At 42.0% G+C, this 17,501-nt stretch overlaps 1 protein-coding gene across 3 annotated transcripts in view; it reads left to right on the forward strand.

Moving 5' to 3' along the window:
* The window catches only part of RSPH14 (radial spoke head 14 homolog), a 271,996-nt gene that overhangs the window by 241,413 nt on the left and 13,082 nt on the right, over positions 1-17,501 (forward strand). For all 3 annotated transcript variants that reach the window (XM_068238355.1, XM_068238359.1, XM_068238353.1), the window contains one exon: positions 8,789-9,014. In XM_068238355.1, the coding sequence (XP_068094456.1) occupies positions 8,789-9,014 (226 nt within the window). The remainder of the gene's footprint in view (positions 1-8,788; positions 9,015-17,501) is intronic.

Here is a 17,501-nt window from a genome sequence, read left to right on the forward strand (position 1 = left end):
ACACCTCTATACTGTTTTACATAGAAAAAGTATTATTAGTTTTGTATTATTATTATTCTTATTTTGTAACCCCTTTCAACCCTGCCCCATAATTACCCAAAAAAATGAAAAAAATTACATTTAATTTTTTTTACATAAATAATTACCTTAGGGACTTTTCTAATATGTATGTCATGAGGGTATATTACTGTTAATTTTGCAAACAAAAGTCCTGTAATAAGTGATATGGTATTAAAAATCCCTAAACGTAAAAAATACACCTTTATTTCCAGATAAAATATTATCATCATACATTGTACTAAGGACACAATTTAAACGTTGTAATAACCAAGACAAATTGGAAAATAAAACGTGTGGGTTTTGTGTATCAGAACATATTTTATTTTAATATTATATTGGCTGAAAACTGAGAAATAATGATTTTTTTTATTTTTTTTCTTATTATTCCCTTTACAATGCATATAAAATAAAATAATTCTTAGCAAAAAGTACCACCCAAAGAACGCCTAATTTGTGACGAAAAAAAACATATAGATCATTTCAGTGTGATAAGTAACAATAAAGTTATTGCTGAATGAATGGGAGTAGCGCGAAAATGTGAAAATTGTTTAGGTTTTTAAGGGAAAAAAAACTGTGATCCTGAAGATTAAAACAAAAGGTATTTGGTTAAAACAAAAAATATTTGCGATTATTAATTAGTTAAAAAAAAAAAAAAATATATATATATATATATATATATATATATATATATATATACATACATACTGTACTTGCCATATACTATTGCAGTAACAAAGCTTTAGTTGTACTTTTAGTGAAATACATTCTGGCCCCTTTCCTAGACTGCCTCCCCCCCCCCCCCCTTCTTTCCCTACAGAGTTAAACAGTAATGTGTCCCTTCTCCCTGCACACATTGTTCCTGGCAACCATTTCTTCTACTCTGCCCTAATTTGCAGAAAAATATAATTTTCTACCCCTTTTCAATGAAGTCCACTTCCTCCTCTTTGAACCCCTTTTACTAGATGCTTTTCTCCTTGTCCAGAGCTTGTATTGGAGTGTGCATTTCTACTAGATATTAGTCTTATGCAACTCATCTTTATCCCCAGCCAGTACTGCATCTCTTCTCCAAACTAATTCAGTGGTCATTGTGGAAGATTGATATAGAGCCAGCAGGTAAGTATAATATGCACATGTACACTTCACTGCATGCTTTGCATGGCAGAGGGATCACAGGAAGGACACATTATTGTAGCGGAGTGGGATTATAATAAGGGGAATAAAATAGAAACACAAAATAGGCAAACACAATTTTATGAGAAGCAATAGGAAATCGCACTACAATAGGAAAAAGCACTATAATGAGTGCATTGTAATAGGGTTATCTATAATAGCGCTATTATAGAAGGAGCAAAATAATAAGAGGAGTAATAAAGTAAGGATTGTAATTGGGAAAACTGACAGCACACAATAATGAGGGACACACTTAAATGGCACTACTATAAGGATGCCACTATAATAGGTGGAGTCACTAAATTGGGGGAGCGGGCAACATGGCAGAAGCCTGGAAAAATGGAATGCTGTTGGGGAGGGGGGGGGGGGGGGGGGAACTGGACAGAATAATGTGATGGGAGCCCACAAGATGACAATGTTCTTTGGGGAGGGCAGTAATAAGCTACATGTCGCCACACTCACTTTTTGACAAACTTGCACCCTTGGCAAAACTGCCAAGGGAGAGATGTACGTAAGCCTTTAAAATTTCACAATCCATCATCAGATTGCCATTTGCTAATTTCTACATAAAACAACTTTCTGTTAAGTTTTGAGAAACTCCTGTACCTTATGTAGGGCTTAAACCTGTGGTAGGGACAGTAAAAACAGTATTACCCAATGGCCATGTTACTGCCCAGGCAAACGATTAGCTTTGTTGTTATAGTAAACTCTGACATGGTAAACCTCTAGGTATAGTAAACTCAGTCCCTTGGTCCCGACCATGCGCCTGTATAAACATACAATTTATGTCCAACTCTGATATAGTAAACAACTTGGCCTGGTTCGTTGCAGTTTACTATAAGAGGATTTTACTGTATTTCCAATATTACCAGTTAGTTGTAAGAGTTTGCAGAAAAGCCGCCGCGCGGACTGACGGCGAGGTGGCTGGTTCCGCGTCCAGCCCGGCGGTTTGCACGCAGCAGCGTGCGTCTGAGTTGGCTGAGTCTGTTAGTGCACACAGATTGAGGAATACGCGCGCGCTCCCTGAGAGGCAGAACCTTTATGGCAAACGAGGAGGGATCAGCTGACCAGGTTGGTCAGTTGATCTCAGAGCAAGTAGCTATTGGTTGATCAGCGAGGGGTGGCGCTGGTGAGCGCCGCTCTATATATAGTTACTACTGATCAGTCTCAAGTTGTCTGCCGTTGCGAACACTTACATGAAAGCACTCAGACCATAGTCAGATCCCACATTGTGTTTGAACCAGGAGGACCTGGGAATTCACACTTAGCCAGATTACTTCTGTGTTACTATTGTGTTATCCTTCAAACTAGTTCCAGGGTGTTGAGACCACGGACCTCACATCCAAGACTAGGAATACTGTGTTAATATTGTGTTATACTTCAGACTAGTTCCAGGGTGTTGAGACCACGGACCTCACACCCAAGACTAGGGAAACTGTGTTACCATCGTGTTATACCTCAGACTAGTTCCAGGGTGTTGAGACCACGGACCTCACACCCAAGACTAGGGAAACTGTGTTACCATCGTGTTATACCTCAGACTAGTTCCAGGGTGTTGAGACCACGGACCTCACACCCAAGACTAGGGAAACTGTGTATTCCTCAGACTAGTTCCAGGGTGTTGAGACCACGGACCTCACACCCAAGACTAGACATTGTTGATATATGTTATGACCTATTGCATCCCTTACTATCCTTCTGCTTTCTGATTCGGTACCTTCACATATCTGATTACCTGTTGCCAACCCTGCTTGTCCCTGGATACCTGATCAGCCTTTTGTCTCTGTACCTTATCTGCCCGTGTGTTGCCGACCCAGCCTGCCCGACCTTGCAAGCTATCCCTCTCCATTGAGAGATTAGTCTCCAGTCCTGCTTGTGACGCCCACCTTCTAGGTGTCACTCAGCCACAAGGCCTTACAGCTATTCAGCCTGGGGCTCCACCCCTTTGGAAGTCTCAGGCTGTTGGAAGGGCTTCACACTTCCCAGAGGGAGGTATTTCCCATACGGCCAAGGATCACCTACTCCCCGGGTGGTCCCACTCAAAGTCATTACTGTTGCACCAAACACTCACACTACAGAGGTGTCCAGAGGCTAGTTATACTTGTATTATTGGTGATTCTGCAGATCATCAATAATCGGGTATATATATCAGTATTCTTGGTGATGCTGCAGATCACCAATAATCAGATTCTCTCTGTGTGCTGACACCGATTGTTACATTAGTCCTTTTGAATCTTACCAGTGTGTTTATAAAGTACATTGCACTTGAGTAATGATTCAGCTGTTGATTTTTCACAGAGGAAATATGATCTGAGCCATGGAGAAAGAACTAGCATGTACGCAACATAATAGGAACAATGTAAGCTTATAATGAGAAAATCATTCTGATTTTAATTGCAAAACTTGTATATTGTTTGTAAAGGTCAGTTCAATGCACATCACAATTGTTATATCCAAACACAGGATTATAATTCAGTCAAGAGAAACAAACATTATTACTGAAGGGAATTATATGCCTGAAATATGTCTTTGTTAAACTATACCAAAGAAATACTGTATTTCATTAAGACACGTCATAATCTGTATTGGATGTTTATTTGGAATGTGTTTTTTCATGCCCTGTACAGTATTTTATTTATCAGATTTAGTGTGTTTCCACTATCCCTGAGGCAAAAAACAATCCTTATCCATCATCTCTACATATTTAAATTATTTTTTAAAGAAATACTGTAGGGGGGTTGGGGGAAAATGAGTTGAACTTACCCGGGGCTTCTTATGGTCCCCTGCAGACATCCTTTGCACCTGCAGCCACTCACCAATGCTCTGGGCCCCGCCTCCGGTTCACTTCTGGAATTTCAGACTTTAAAGTCTAAAAACAACTGCACCTGCTTTGCCGTGTCCTCGCTCCAGCTGATGTCACCAGGTGCATACTGCACAGGCCCAGTATGGTTTGTGCCTGTGCAGTACGCTCCTGGTGACATCAGCGGGAGCGAGGACACGGCAACGCAGGCACAGTGGTTTTCAGACTTTTAAGTCTGAGATTCCAGAAGTGAATCGGAGGCGGGCCAGAGCATCAGTGAGTGGCTGCACGGGCACAGGATGTTTGTGGGGGATCATTAGAAGCCCCGGGTAAGTTCAACTCATTTTCCCCCAACCTCCCTACAGTATTCCTTTAAGCTGTATTACATAGGCTATTTCACTGATGTATTTACCCAAGCTACAGCTCTGCAACTCTGCATGTTTCACAGTGAAAGCTGTCTTGTAAAGCTGTCAGCTGGTATTGCGCCAATTGCGCTCTTTGAAATCTCTTTGCAGCTGTTTGGGGTATCTTGCCGGGCTAGTAAGAGGCTGTAGTAAAAGACTGACCTCACTTTGTTCTACTGTTCTGGAATTTGATAGGTAGTGGTGATGTTAGCATTTGGAGAGCATTACTGTTGTTTCGAATGCTGGAATGACTTAATGCATTTGCATAAAATGTGCCAGCATACAGCTTCAAAATGCAGACTCTCTGATGCAATTCAGCTAATTTAAACAGCACATCAGGCAATGTAGAGATGCCGAAGGTTAACTACAGTTCTTTAAAGAGAGTTTTTCTCCTTTCAGTCAGGCAGAACTGTTTACCTTGAATATTTACATTCCCTGCCTCTCCATAAAGGACACTCAACTGTGAATGTTTGGAGTCTCATTGGTTGCCTGAGATCACTAATGATAACAGACTCATACAAGAGCCACATACAAAAATAGTTTGTTAGGAACAAATCCTAAAAATAAATATACAAGTGCAACGATCGGTGTCCGCACACAGAGAGAATCTGATTATTGGTGATCTGCAGTATCACCAAGAATACAGATCTATACCTGATTATGGATGATCTGCAGAATCACCAATAATACAGATATAGTGCTAACCTCTGGACACCTCTAGATATATATATATGGTGAGTGTTTGGTGTAACAGTATGACTTTGAGCAACCCACCTGATGAACAGGTGACCCTAAGCAGTACAGAAGACACTGCTATGGAGAGTACAGAAACCTTCCAGTAGCCTGAGACTCCCCAAGGGGTGGAGTCAGGCTGAAGGTAGGAAGGACCAGAGAGTGAGTGACACCTGGAGGTGGATGTCACTGACTGATCTTGGAGACTATCTGTAAGTGGAGAGAGATAGCTCTCGAGGTCGGGCAAGCCAGGTTGGCAACACACGGACAGATAAAGTATAAAGACAGAAGGCTGATTCGGTATCCAAGTCAGGCAGGGTTTGGCAACGTGATATCAGATATGTGTGGTACCGAATCAGAAAGCAGAGGGATAGACAGGAAAGCAACAGGTCATAACAAATATCAAACAATGCCTAGTCTTGGGTGTGAGGTCCGTGGTCTCTACACACTGGAACTAGTCTGATGTATAACAGAATGATAACACAAGTTCCCTAGTCTTGGGTGTGAGGTCCGTGGTCTCTACACCCTGGAACTAGTCTGATGTATAACAGAATAATAGCACAAGTTCCCTAGTCTTGGGTGTGAGATCCGTGGTCTCTACACCCTGGAACTAGTCTGGAGTATAACAGAATAATAACACAAGTAATCTGGCTCAGTGTGAATTCCCAGGTCCTCCTGGTTCAAACACACTGCTGGGTCTGACTAAGGTCTGAGTACTTCCACGTAGTGATCGCAACGGCAGACAATTTGAGAGTGGCCAGCAGTAACAATATATAGAGCAGTGCTCTCTGGCGCCACTCTCAATTGATCAACCAATGGTTACCAGCTCTGAGGTCAGCTGACCGGCCTGGTCAGCTGATCCTCCCTTGACCATCATAAAAGTTCTGCCTTTCAGCGCGCGCGCGTATTCCTAAACCTGTGTGAACCAACAGGCTCAGTCACCCCAGCTGCACGCTGCTGCGTGCAAACCGCCGCGCTGGACGCGGAACCAGCCGCCCTGCTGCTAGTACATGCGGCGGCTTTTCCGCGTTCTGCCATGTCACTAGATGCACGCTTCCACGTGCAGACTGCCGCGTTGGACGCGGAATCAGCCGCCTTGCTGTTAGTACACGCGGCGGCTTTTCCGTGTTCTCTCACAACAAGGCTTTGTTTTGTGATGGTTATAACCGGGAAAGAGAGAATCGTGCTGGAGACAGGCAGTAGAATAGGCAATATCTGTGTGGGTCCTTCCAGTTTCACACAGGGCTAAAAAGCCAAGGGGCCTGGAACACTAAGCCTCTATAGTGCCTATGCTTACACCTTAGTGCATTACTGCACTTCGGAAACAAAAACAAAAGACCGAGAGCCCAAATGGTGCAGTATGTCAAAGAAACAGGACAAAATGAAATAAAACGAGTTTATACTCACAAACGTGGGTTGCCCCTAGGCAACCACTCCATATGCCGGTGGGGAGAATTAGGACCTGACCCCACTCAGGTATAAGATGTCGCTCTCTGTAGAAAGAAATTTTAGGAAGAATCCTTGCCACCATAGGTGGATCGCAATGTGTTAAGGATAAGTACCAGAGGCGCCAAAAAGAGTAAAAACAATTATAAGAATTAAAATGGGGGGAGACATACTCACCACCCTTCCAACAGACCGAAACCAATAAAAACCACAAAGTTTGGTCAAAAATTCAGCAATTTAATGGCGCTAAGCTGTGTCCAGACCCCCAATTGCTTGTGCTCCTGTTCGATTGCCTGAGGAAGCGGGATAATCCCGTGAAACGCGTAGCACCCGGGAGTACCATTAAATTGCTGAATTTTTGACCAAACTTTGTGGTTTTTATTGGTTTCGGTCTGTTGGAAGGGTGGTGAGTATGTCTCCCCCCATTTTAATTCTTATAATTGTTTTTACTCTTTTTGGCGCCTCTGGTACTTATCCTTAACACTTAGTGCATTACTGTATCTCATGATTTACTGCTATGAAAAACTAACAAGGAAAGTTCTGCATTCATTTTGTGTCTATTTATGCACAATAATTAATGATTTGTGCATATAAATATTTTCAAATTATTAATGACAGCTTTTCTGCTGTCTGTCATTTGTAACTTATCAACTAACTTAAAACCTACATGAAATAATAATGCACAGCAAACCCCTGCTGTTGTTATGTACAAAAAAAATTTGGCCTTCCTTTCCTGTTTACAATAATTCATTTGAAAAAGAATACTGCTCTTAAATCAACCTGACAAGATGCTTCTAAGATAATTATTACATAGAAGAAATAAAATAGAACATTATTATATACACTATCAGCCAAGGAGTGCAAGGAAAAGAAAGAATTCAAAATGCTGTTCCCTGCACTGTACTATAGTTTTATGACAGTAATTTAATCTTGGGTTTTGGTCCTCCTCCCCAACAGTCAGCAATCCCTAAGCAATCCTCTTTTCTTTCCCAACTCTAACCTTCCCTTAACATGAACCCCTTCCTCTATCGCCTAACCCTCACCTCCCAGAAAATAAATCCCTTCCTGATCCCTATCCCTAAACACCTTATTTCAGCTACATTAAGCCATATTCACTAAATATTGGTTCACAGTGTGCATGTTGCATAACGCACACGTTATAATGTATGTGAATTGCAGTGAGTACTGGACATAGGGCTCAAAATATGTGCGAGAACTGAGAAAGTCTCACTTCATGAAGACGACATGATGCTTTACCTGGCAAATTCTGGCTCCTCGCTTGTGGCTGCTGTCTTTACCATTTAGTTTTTTGGGAAATCTCGGGGTTCAGAATAAATTGGGATAAGTCCATTATTCTTTCCCATAGATGCCCATAACACCTAGCACACTGAAATGGGTGTCTTTATTAAATAGTATTGTTGTTTGAATTCGACATAACCAATTTGGAACACTTGAATACTCCTGACTGACTCTGTTCAGCACTGAACAAGCGGACAGGGTCAGAAGTTCACTGCCTTGTGAATCACGTTGCATTTCACGTGACTCTAATGCTTTCTCCTTCCAAACTGGAAGTTGGAAGTACGTGAAATGCAATGTGGCTCACAAGGCAGTAAACTCCTGACCCCGGTGCTTAACAGTGGCAGTCAGGAAAATTTAGTTGTTCCAATTCGGCTATGCTGAATTGAACACCAACATTACTATTAAATATCTGGGAATTATTGGTTCAACAGACATAATGCAATATTATGCCTTAAATATTGTTTTCAGGCAAACATACAAACTAAGCAAGGTCATTTCAGTCTCTAGACAAGCTGTGTTCTTTTCTGAATATAGTCCACAATCGCAGCCGTGGATAAAAATATTATATATCTCCCCACCTCTTATTTCCTCCCCATTACTTTCGATCATAAGCACACAAGGGCAGGGCTCACTCCCTTTTTTTTGTCTAGTATGATACTGTTCGTTTTTTAATCACTATATTGTCATTATTTCTATTGTACTGTTTACCACTTCTGGTTAATGTACCAATGTGTGCATTCAACAAGAGCCACATTTTTAATGTCATTTTATCTGTTTTCTATAAACTAAAAATGCAACTGTTACATTGTTACTGCTTTCAAAGGTTTTATTACAAATATGCAGCACTTTGAATTCAGATTATGACTATCCTTTGCAGGTGCAGCTGCCCTTGTTGAAGCGGGTCTGGTGGCACAGCTGGTGAAAAAGCTGGAGTCAGAGCACGAAGAAATACAGGATGTGATTCTGGAAACATTACATTTTTGCCTTCAGAAAGATGCTACTCAGGCTCTTAATACTGGAGCAGTGCCCATTCTCAAGGAGAAGCTCATTCATCCCTTAGTAGGCATCAGGAGGAAAGCAGCCTGCGCCCTCATGGAGATATGGTAATGATGAAGCAAGCATTCATTTTTCTTTATAACCACAAGGAGGCAGTAATTGAACATAAATAACATTTTTCTTTAGTAGGGCAAGCAATATAAATATTTCATTGCATTGTTATTCACCAATCCCAGTTTGCCACAACATACACCTGACATAGAAGTGAAATGTATGTTTTATTAGCATATTTGATTCACCTATTTTGTTTCACACTAAAAATGGCATTTCAAAATATATTTGTAAGATAATATGCACATAACAATAAACTACAATAGTTCCCACTCTACACTACGCTCAGCTAATTACTCATGCAGGGAGATGGAAATAACTGGACAGTCACTACTGCCAACAGAGTACAGATTTCAGACTTGAAAACTAGTTACATTTGTGTTATTTAATATTGCCTGATTTTTTTTATACTACTAAAACTATTTTTAATAACAAACGTAGTAAATTAAACAAATGAAAAAAAAAAGTTTATATTCCCTTTCAAATTGTACTCTGTTTTTTGTAGAGGCTACACATAGGCGGAACACTTATTTTATCCATCATGTAATATATCTAAGTACCAGCAGTGGTTTTGGTGTCACTCCTCGGAATTTCCTACATTCCAAAATATGTTTGAGGGCTTTAGCCTAAAAATAAGAACACACTGATTAGTCTGACATGTACATATACTTAATAAAACAGAGATGTAAGGATTTGCCCACACATTTAATTTGGAAGTGGCACCTCTGCTGCTTTGTACATTATATAATGCATTGTGTTTCTATTTTATTTTACTCGTTTGACTATTACCTTTGAATTGTTTAGTATTAAGAGGACCATTTCTAGAGGTGTCTATGTTCTTTTCTAGCCTGCAGGTATCTCTAGCCTGTAGGCTACTTTACTCCAGATAGATGAATGGGCAAGCAGAAGCCTTACACAATGTTGGACCTCACATCATCTGTAGTTTGCAGACCATAGCATTCTTTTAGGGCCTGGGACCCACTATCAGCGCTTTTCTAAGCCTTTTCAAAGCACTTTTGATTTGTAAAGTTCTTGCTAATTTAATGCTATGGGTGTGATCCCACTTGAGGGAGGTGATTTTTAAAAAAAATCCCCCATAGCATTACACTAGCAAGCGCTCTACAGATGTTTTTAAATGCAGTTAATGTAACATATTTCCTTAAAGGGAACCTGAAGCGAGGAAAATTATTTAAAATAAACACATGACGTAGCTGCAAATAGATATTACATACTAACCTCACCATCAGTTCCTCTCAGAAGCTCACCATTTTCTTCTTACAGTGATCCCTTCCAGTTCTGACAATATTTTGGCAGAACTGAAATATACCAGTTGCTGTCAGATATAAATCAGCAGCTGTCAGTTACAACTGAATGTGCAAGGTAATGACCATGTTCCCCTAGGGCCAAGTGGGTAATATTACAGTTTAACAGTGTGCTGACCAGGAAGCTGTTAGGGGGTAAAGGCCATTTTTAAAATGGAGGACAGAGAAATCCATTGATCACAGTGGACAAACGGGATGCAGGAGAGGAGAAAGAAATTGAGGAGTAGACTACACAGGAGGTAAGTATGACCTGTGTATGGTTATTTTGACTTTTTATTTTCAGTTCCGGTTCTCTTTACGGAAGGTTTGTAAATGTTATTTGGGAGGGGACAGCAAGCATTTTATTACCGTTGGATGGCTGCTCCCTAGCCCATTGTGCATATGCAAGCATCCATCTAGTCTGTCCCTGCCTTGGCCACTGCAATGCATGTGGGGAGATGTAGTCCATCAATGTGACTCCATCTCCTGGCCTGGGCATTAATGAACTACATCTCCCAGCATGCATTGCAGTGGCCAGGGCTTTGTATTATCACCGGCAGGAACAGAAAAGATGAATGCCCGCATATACATGGGGGGTGGAGGCGAGGTTGGAGACAGACTCCTGATGGTAATTCACATTCCTTCTCTTCCAGAATTTCATGGGCTACGTGGACCGTTATAGCTCACACAGTCCAGGCTTCAAGAGGTTAAAGAAGCCTGGGGGTAGGAAAATACATCAAGTATTAAATATGTTCTTACTGCAAATAATAGTATCTTTGCCAGGGATCTTTATACAGTAGTAATCCGGCTGTACAGTAATTCCTAGCAAAAGCACTAAAATCTGCCACCGGCGACACCTTTGCTGCTTTTGCTGGGGCTATATGTACAGCTGCAGTAACGATGGGTAAGATACATCAACTGTCCTTTAACTGCACAAAAATTCCTTTTGTAACCCCAAATGTAAGATTTTTTCAAAAACTACAAGTTCTTTTTGAATCAAAAAGATTAACTTGTTCTCCCTACTGCTGGAAATACACGGTACGTTTTTGAGGCTCGATTATCCCGCCCGATTGATTCCCTGCTCGATTTCACGCCCGATTCTCTTCCATTCGTTTTTCTTATCTTTTCCCATTGTTCCCCATGCAAAATAGAGCACGGAAACGATCGGGCGGGAGATCGGACATGTCGGAAGTTATCTATCAAGCCATCTAAATGTCTCAAAATCTAACCGTGTATTCCCAGCATTACATATCTAGCAAATTTGGTGATGATATCACATATGGGGGCTTTGCTATTGTCTGTAGGCTCTATAGATCAGTGTTCTCTTGGAAAGGTAAATGTTTTTTTCCTGTGTCATTAGCAAACACTGTTTCCTGTGATGAAGTTTAGCTCCCTCAAAATGGTGTTCAGAAGTGATGAACAGAAGGAGTGTAGGAATAAGATGACTGCAGAAGATGAGTTCTTGGATGATGCTTGCCCTTTTATTGATTAATCTAAACTTTTGTTGTGATGCTTTGGATGATAACTGCAGACATTATGTTGCACGTGCAAGAGGTGAAAATTAGGTTACTGTGAAGGATTGCGGAATTGCCGCCGCGTGCTCTGACGGCGTGGCGGCTATTTCTGCGTCCAGTCCGGCGCTTTACGCGCGGCGACATGTGCCTGATCTGGTACAGCCTTCCTGTGCACATAGGCTGAGGAATACACGCGCGCGCGCACGGAAAGACAGAAGCTTTATGGGAAGCAGAGAGGGATCAGCTGACTCCCTTGGTCAGCTGATCCCAGGATGTATGCGAATTGGCTGGAAGGGACTGGGCGGCGCTGGCCAGCGCTGCACTATATGACCACTCGTCCCTCAGTCTCACATTGTCTGCCGTTGCAAATGCTTTATGTGTTAGCACATAGACCTCAGTCAGATCCAACAGTGTGTTAGAACCAGGACGGACCTGGGGATTCACACTAAGCTAGAATACTCTCGCATGTTATGCTATAGACTAGTTCCAGGGTGTTGTGACTACAGACCTCACACCCAAGCCTAGGAAACTGTGTCAATGCTATGTTATGCTATAGACTAGTTCCGGGGTGTTGTGACTACGGACCTCACACCCAAGTCTAGGAAACTGTGTCAATGCTATGTTATGTTATAGACTAGTTCCGGGGTGTTGTGACTACGGACCTCACACCCAAGTCTAGGCTACTGTATCATTCTATGTTATGAGATAGACTAGTTCCAGGGTGTTGTGACTACGGACCTTACACCCAAGACTAGCACTGTGTACCTGTATTACCTTGGCCCGCCACTAGGGTGTAGAGAGCTAGGATCTCGCATCCAGTAAGGGCAAGTCTGTTCATCTTAGCAGCAGGGCTTCCTGCAACCAAGCCTAGGCCCCTCTCCTAGGGAGCCTTTGGCCTATAGGGATTCACCCACAGTCTGGGGTGAATTCCCTTCTTCTTCCTATCTCCAGTTCCTCTGGTGGTTCTCACTCAAAGTGCTACTGTTACACCGTACACTCATATCTCAGGTGTCCAGAGGTTAGACATACCTGGATTATTAGTGATTCTGCAGATCATTCATAATCTGGTTTATATCTGCATTACTGGTGATTCTGCAGATCACCAATAATCAGATTCTCTCTGCGTGTTGACACCAATCGTTACAGTTACTTTACAGAATTGATAGCTTTGCTATTTATGATATTAGATTTCAAATTTCAGAACATCCAAGAGGATATAATGGCGGCACACCTTATAGAGTGGAATATAATGGTGATACTTGTTATATAGGAGAAGAGAGTGCTGAACTTTTTGTGCAAGGGTACATAACTGTGACACTTGTTACATAATGGGGCATGATTGTGGCAGTTATTGTGCAAGGGAACTTACTTTATCAATCAATTATATAGTCAAAAGGACTTATTATACAGAGGGACATAAAGGTAGCACTTTTTCTATATAATTGCAGCACTTGTTATATGAAGGGACATAATAGTGGCACTTGCTATACTTTAAGACATAACAGTGGCACTGATTACACAGAGTGAGATAATGAGGAAGCTTCTTATACAGAGGACAATAATTGTGGCATTTGCTATATAGGGGACATAATGGTGGTACTTGTTATGCAGGTGGGAGTAATTGAAGCACTTTTTGTACAGGGGCCATAATTGTGAAACATGACAAAGAGAAGGGCATTATAGATTGTTAAAGTGATGTTTGAGTTCAGTGTGGGTCTCACTGACAATGCTTTGCAGATTAGCGGATGAAGTGTAACTCCAGTCCAATGGGGTCTGGTATGGAATCTGAAATGCAGTCTCAGGCTGGGTGCCCACCTGCGATTGCAAAATCACTCTCAAAATGCTAAGAGCTATCTTGGAACTTAAAACTTATTCCATAGCGATTTAAAGGAAAGCGATTCTGGGCCCTTACTGTCCTCTATTAAATTGCTTCAATAATCTTGCAGCACCCATGATTGTGATTTTGGCAAATCGCTTTCGATCTTATGGGCTCCACTCCATCCACATGCATTAGCCTAGCACTTTTGAAATCACCAGCAATTGTGCTGATTCGAAAGTAAGGCTAAAAGCACTCTAATGCAGAGGTCCCCAACCTGGTGGTCCGTGAGCAGATTTCTGGGGGGCCGCGGTGGATCTGGCCTTTCTCCCTCTCTCTCTCTCTCTCTCTCCCCGCCGCCGCCGCCGCCCCTGTTACCTTATGCGGGCGGCCGCTTTCTTCCTTATATTCCCCATAGCCCCTCTCCTCTTTGAAGCATTTCGTACAGCAGCGCTTCCTGTGCGGCTTCTGTAAGGAGGGAAGGGGGCGGGGCAGCGTTCCCATGGTAACGGCGATCGCCGCTACAGGAAGCCGCTGCCCTGCTTCCTTCCCTTCCTTACAGCAGGCGCGCGGGAAGCGCTGCTGTAATACAAGATGCTGCAAGAGGTGAGGAGCTATGGGGAATATAAGGAAGCGACCGCCCGCTCATAAGGTAAAAGGAGCGGCGGCCGCGGGGGGGAGAGGACACCTCTCCTAGATACACTGGGGCAGCTATACTGGGCTAACTACTGGCGACACTGGGCTAACTACTGGCGACACTGGGGCATCTATACTGGGCTAACTACTGGCGACACTGGGGCAGCTATACTCGGCTAACTACTGGCTACACTGGGCTAACTACTGGCGACACTGGGGCAGCTATACTGGGCTAACTACTGGCTACACTTGCCTAACTACTGGCGACACTGGGGCAGCTATACTGGGCTAACTACTGGCTACACTGGGCTAACTACTGGCGACACTGGGGCAGCTATACTGGGCTAACTACTGGCTACACTGGGCTAACTACTGGCGACACTGGGGCAGCTATACTGGGCTAACTACTGGCTACACTGGGCTAACTACTGGCGACACTGGGGCAGCTATACTGGGCTAACTACTGGCTACACTTGGCTAACTACTGGCGACACTGGGGCAGCTATACTGGGGTAACTACTGGCTACACTGGGCTAACTACTGGCGACACTGGGGCAGCTATACTGGGGTAACTACTGGCTACACTGGGCTAACTTCTGGCGACACTGGGGCAGCTATACTGGGGTAACTACTGGCTACACTGGGCTAACTGTACTGGCGACACTGGGGCAGCTATACTGGGCTAACTATACTTGCTATACTGGGCTAACTGTACTTGCTATTCTGGGCTAACTGTACTTGCTATACTGTGGTAACTGTACTTGCTATACTGGGCTAATATCAAATGCATCTTCTGTTCGGCATGTGGTAATTTCCTCAGTTCTAGTCATCTCTTTATGCTTTAGTCTTCAGGTCTTCTTACATGCCTTTCTTTCTTTTTTTTTTTTGGAACACCATTCAACTCTCTTTGTCTTCCAACATTTTGCACTGTGCAAAAGTTCAATTATATCTTTTAATTCTCATACTTTTAGGTTGCACAGAAAGTATAGTAAAACTTGGGAGACAAGTACTTACATTTGGCCACCAGGTGGTGCACTTCAGTTAAAATAAATGCAGAATAAAACATTTCTATTGGCTTGTTGACATTTTCAGTTTCTGATGTGCTGTTGATACATGCCACCCCAGGCATACATCAAATAAGGGCGCTTGGAAAAAAGGATGCGAGGTGTAGCCGAAATTTTAAGATATTGTCTATAACAATATTTTTTTCTTCAATATACAATATTAAAGATGTTAACGGTAATAATAATTGCAAAATATGGTCTATAACAATAGAAACGAAAATATAGTTAGTCATAATTAGCATAGTAAAACATTGGTAAATATCACCAATATTTTACTACAACTACACCTAACCCTACTCTCACGCAGAATCCTCCCTCTACACATGCCTAACCCTTAGACCCCCCCCCCCCCCTGGTGGTGCCTAACCCTAGGACCCCATGGTGGTGCCTAACCATTAGAAACCCCCCCCCCCAGGTGGTGCCTAACCCTAGGACCCCCATGGTGGTGCCTAACTCTTAGACCTTCCCTGGTGGTGCCTAATCCTAAAACCCTCTTCCTGACGCCTAACCCTAAAACCTCCGCCCTGACACCTAACCCTAAAACACCCTTTCTCCACTCCAAATAACAATACAAAAAGCGATACATTTCTAAGATATTAAAGTTCAAAACAATATTTTACACTATTATCAATCTCAAAATGAAAAATTAAGTTTGCATGGTTCTGGCGGCCGCTATTTATCGGACACCCAAATTTCTTCTTTGCAAATAACGTTAATAAAAAAGGGATAAATCTGTAAGGTAATGAAGTTCAAAACGATAATTGACAATATTGTAATTCTTTATCGAAATACTAATTGTGAAAACAAAACATTTTGGTTGGATGGGCCTGGCGCCCGCTGTCAATCAGATGACCTAATTTCTTCTTTGGGCGCCCAATAGCCAATATTTTGCATAAGTGTCAATGGGGCGCCCAAATAGTCCTTTAGGGCTCAGCCACACTATAAGCGCTTTTCTGAGTGCTTTGTGTTTGATTAGCGATTTCTGAGCGCTTTTTAAAAATCACTTCCATTCACTTTTATTAAAATTGCAGTAAAAAAAATGCCTAAAATGCATCAACTTGGAGTTTGTTAAGCTTGGTGGTATATCCTCCACGGTCAGCACACAATGCGGATTCTGACGTGAAGGAGGTACACACGCTAGCACAAGGAACCAGGATATCCCCAGTTTAGTGGAGGAGAGGACTGACTCCAACAGGAGATGTGGCGCACAGAGCAGGCGTAGATCCGAACAGCCACAAACAATCCTTCCACTGTAGTGGTTCAGCGCAAGGTAGCGCTGAGCGCATAAACCAGAACTCAGAAGATCAGGACAGGTAACAGAATGAACGTTTGCTTAACTAGTCACTGCTTAACCACTTAACCAGTTCGCATTCAGTCGTTTTTCGCTTCATGCATCCGAACAATGTTCACCTCCCATTCATTAGCCTATAACTTTATTACTACTTATCACAATGAACTGATCTATATCTTGTTTTTTCCGCCACCAATTAGGCTTTCTTTGGGGGGTACATTTTACTAAGAGCCACTTTACTGTAAATGCATTTTAAAAGGAAGAATAAGAAGAAAACGGAAACAAATCATTATTTCTCACTTTTCGGCAATTATAGTTTTAAAATAATACATGCCTCCATAATTAAAACCCACGTATTGTATATGCCCATTTGTCCCGTTTATTACACCATTTAAATTATGTCCCTATCACAATGTATGGCGACAATATTTTATTTGGAAATAAAAGTGCATTTTTTCCGTTTTGCATTCATCACTATTTACAAGCTTATAATAAAAAAAAAAAAGAAATATTTCATCTTTACATAGATATTTAAAAAGTTTAGACCCTTAGGTAAATATTTGTGTTTTTTTTTTTTTTTTTATTGTAATGTTTTTTTTTTTTTTTAATTAAACATTTTATGTGGGTATTTTTGGGAGGGTGGGATTGAAATTGTATTTTTTTTGTAAATATATGTGTATTTTTATTTTTATTTAACATTTAGATGTAGTTTACTTTTTGGCCACAAGATGGCAGCCATGAGTTGTTTACAGTGACGTCACTCTAAGCGTACCACGTACGCTTAGAGCGACATAGGAGGCAGAAAAAGCGTAGCTTCCGAGAGAAGCTGTCGCTTTTTCTGCGGGGGAGAGGAATCAGTGA

This window comes from Hyperolius riggenbachi, chromosome 1 (assembly GCF_040937935.1).
Source record: "Hyperolius riggenbachi isolate aHypRig1 chromosome 1, aHypRig1.pri, whole genome shotgun sequence".
Classification (NCBI taxonomy): Eukaryota; Metazoa; Chordata; class Amphibia; order Anura; family Hyperoliidae; genus Hyperolius; species Hyperolius riggenbachi.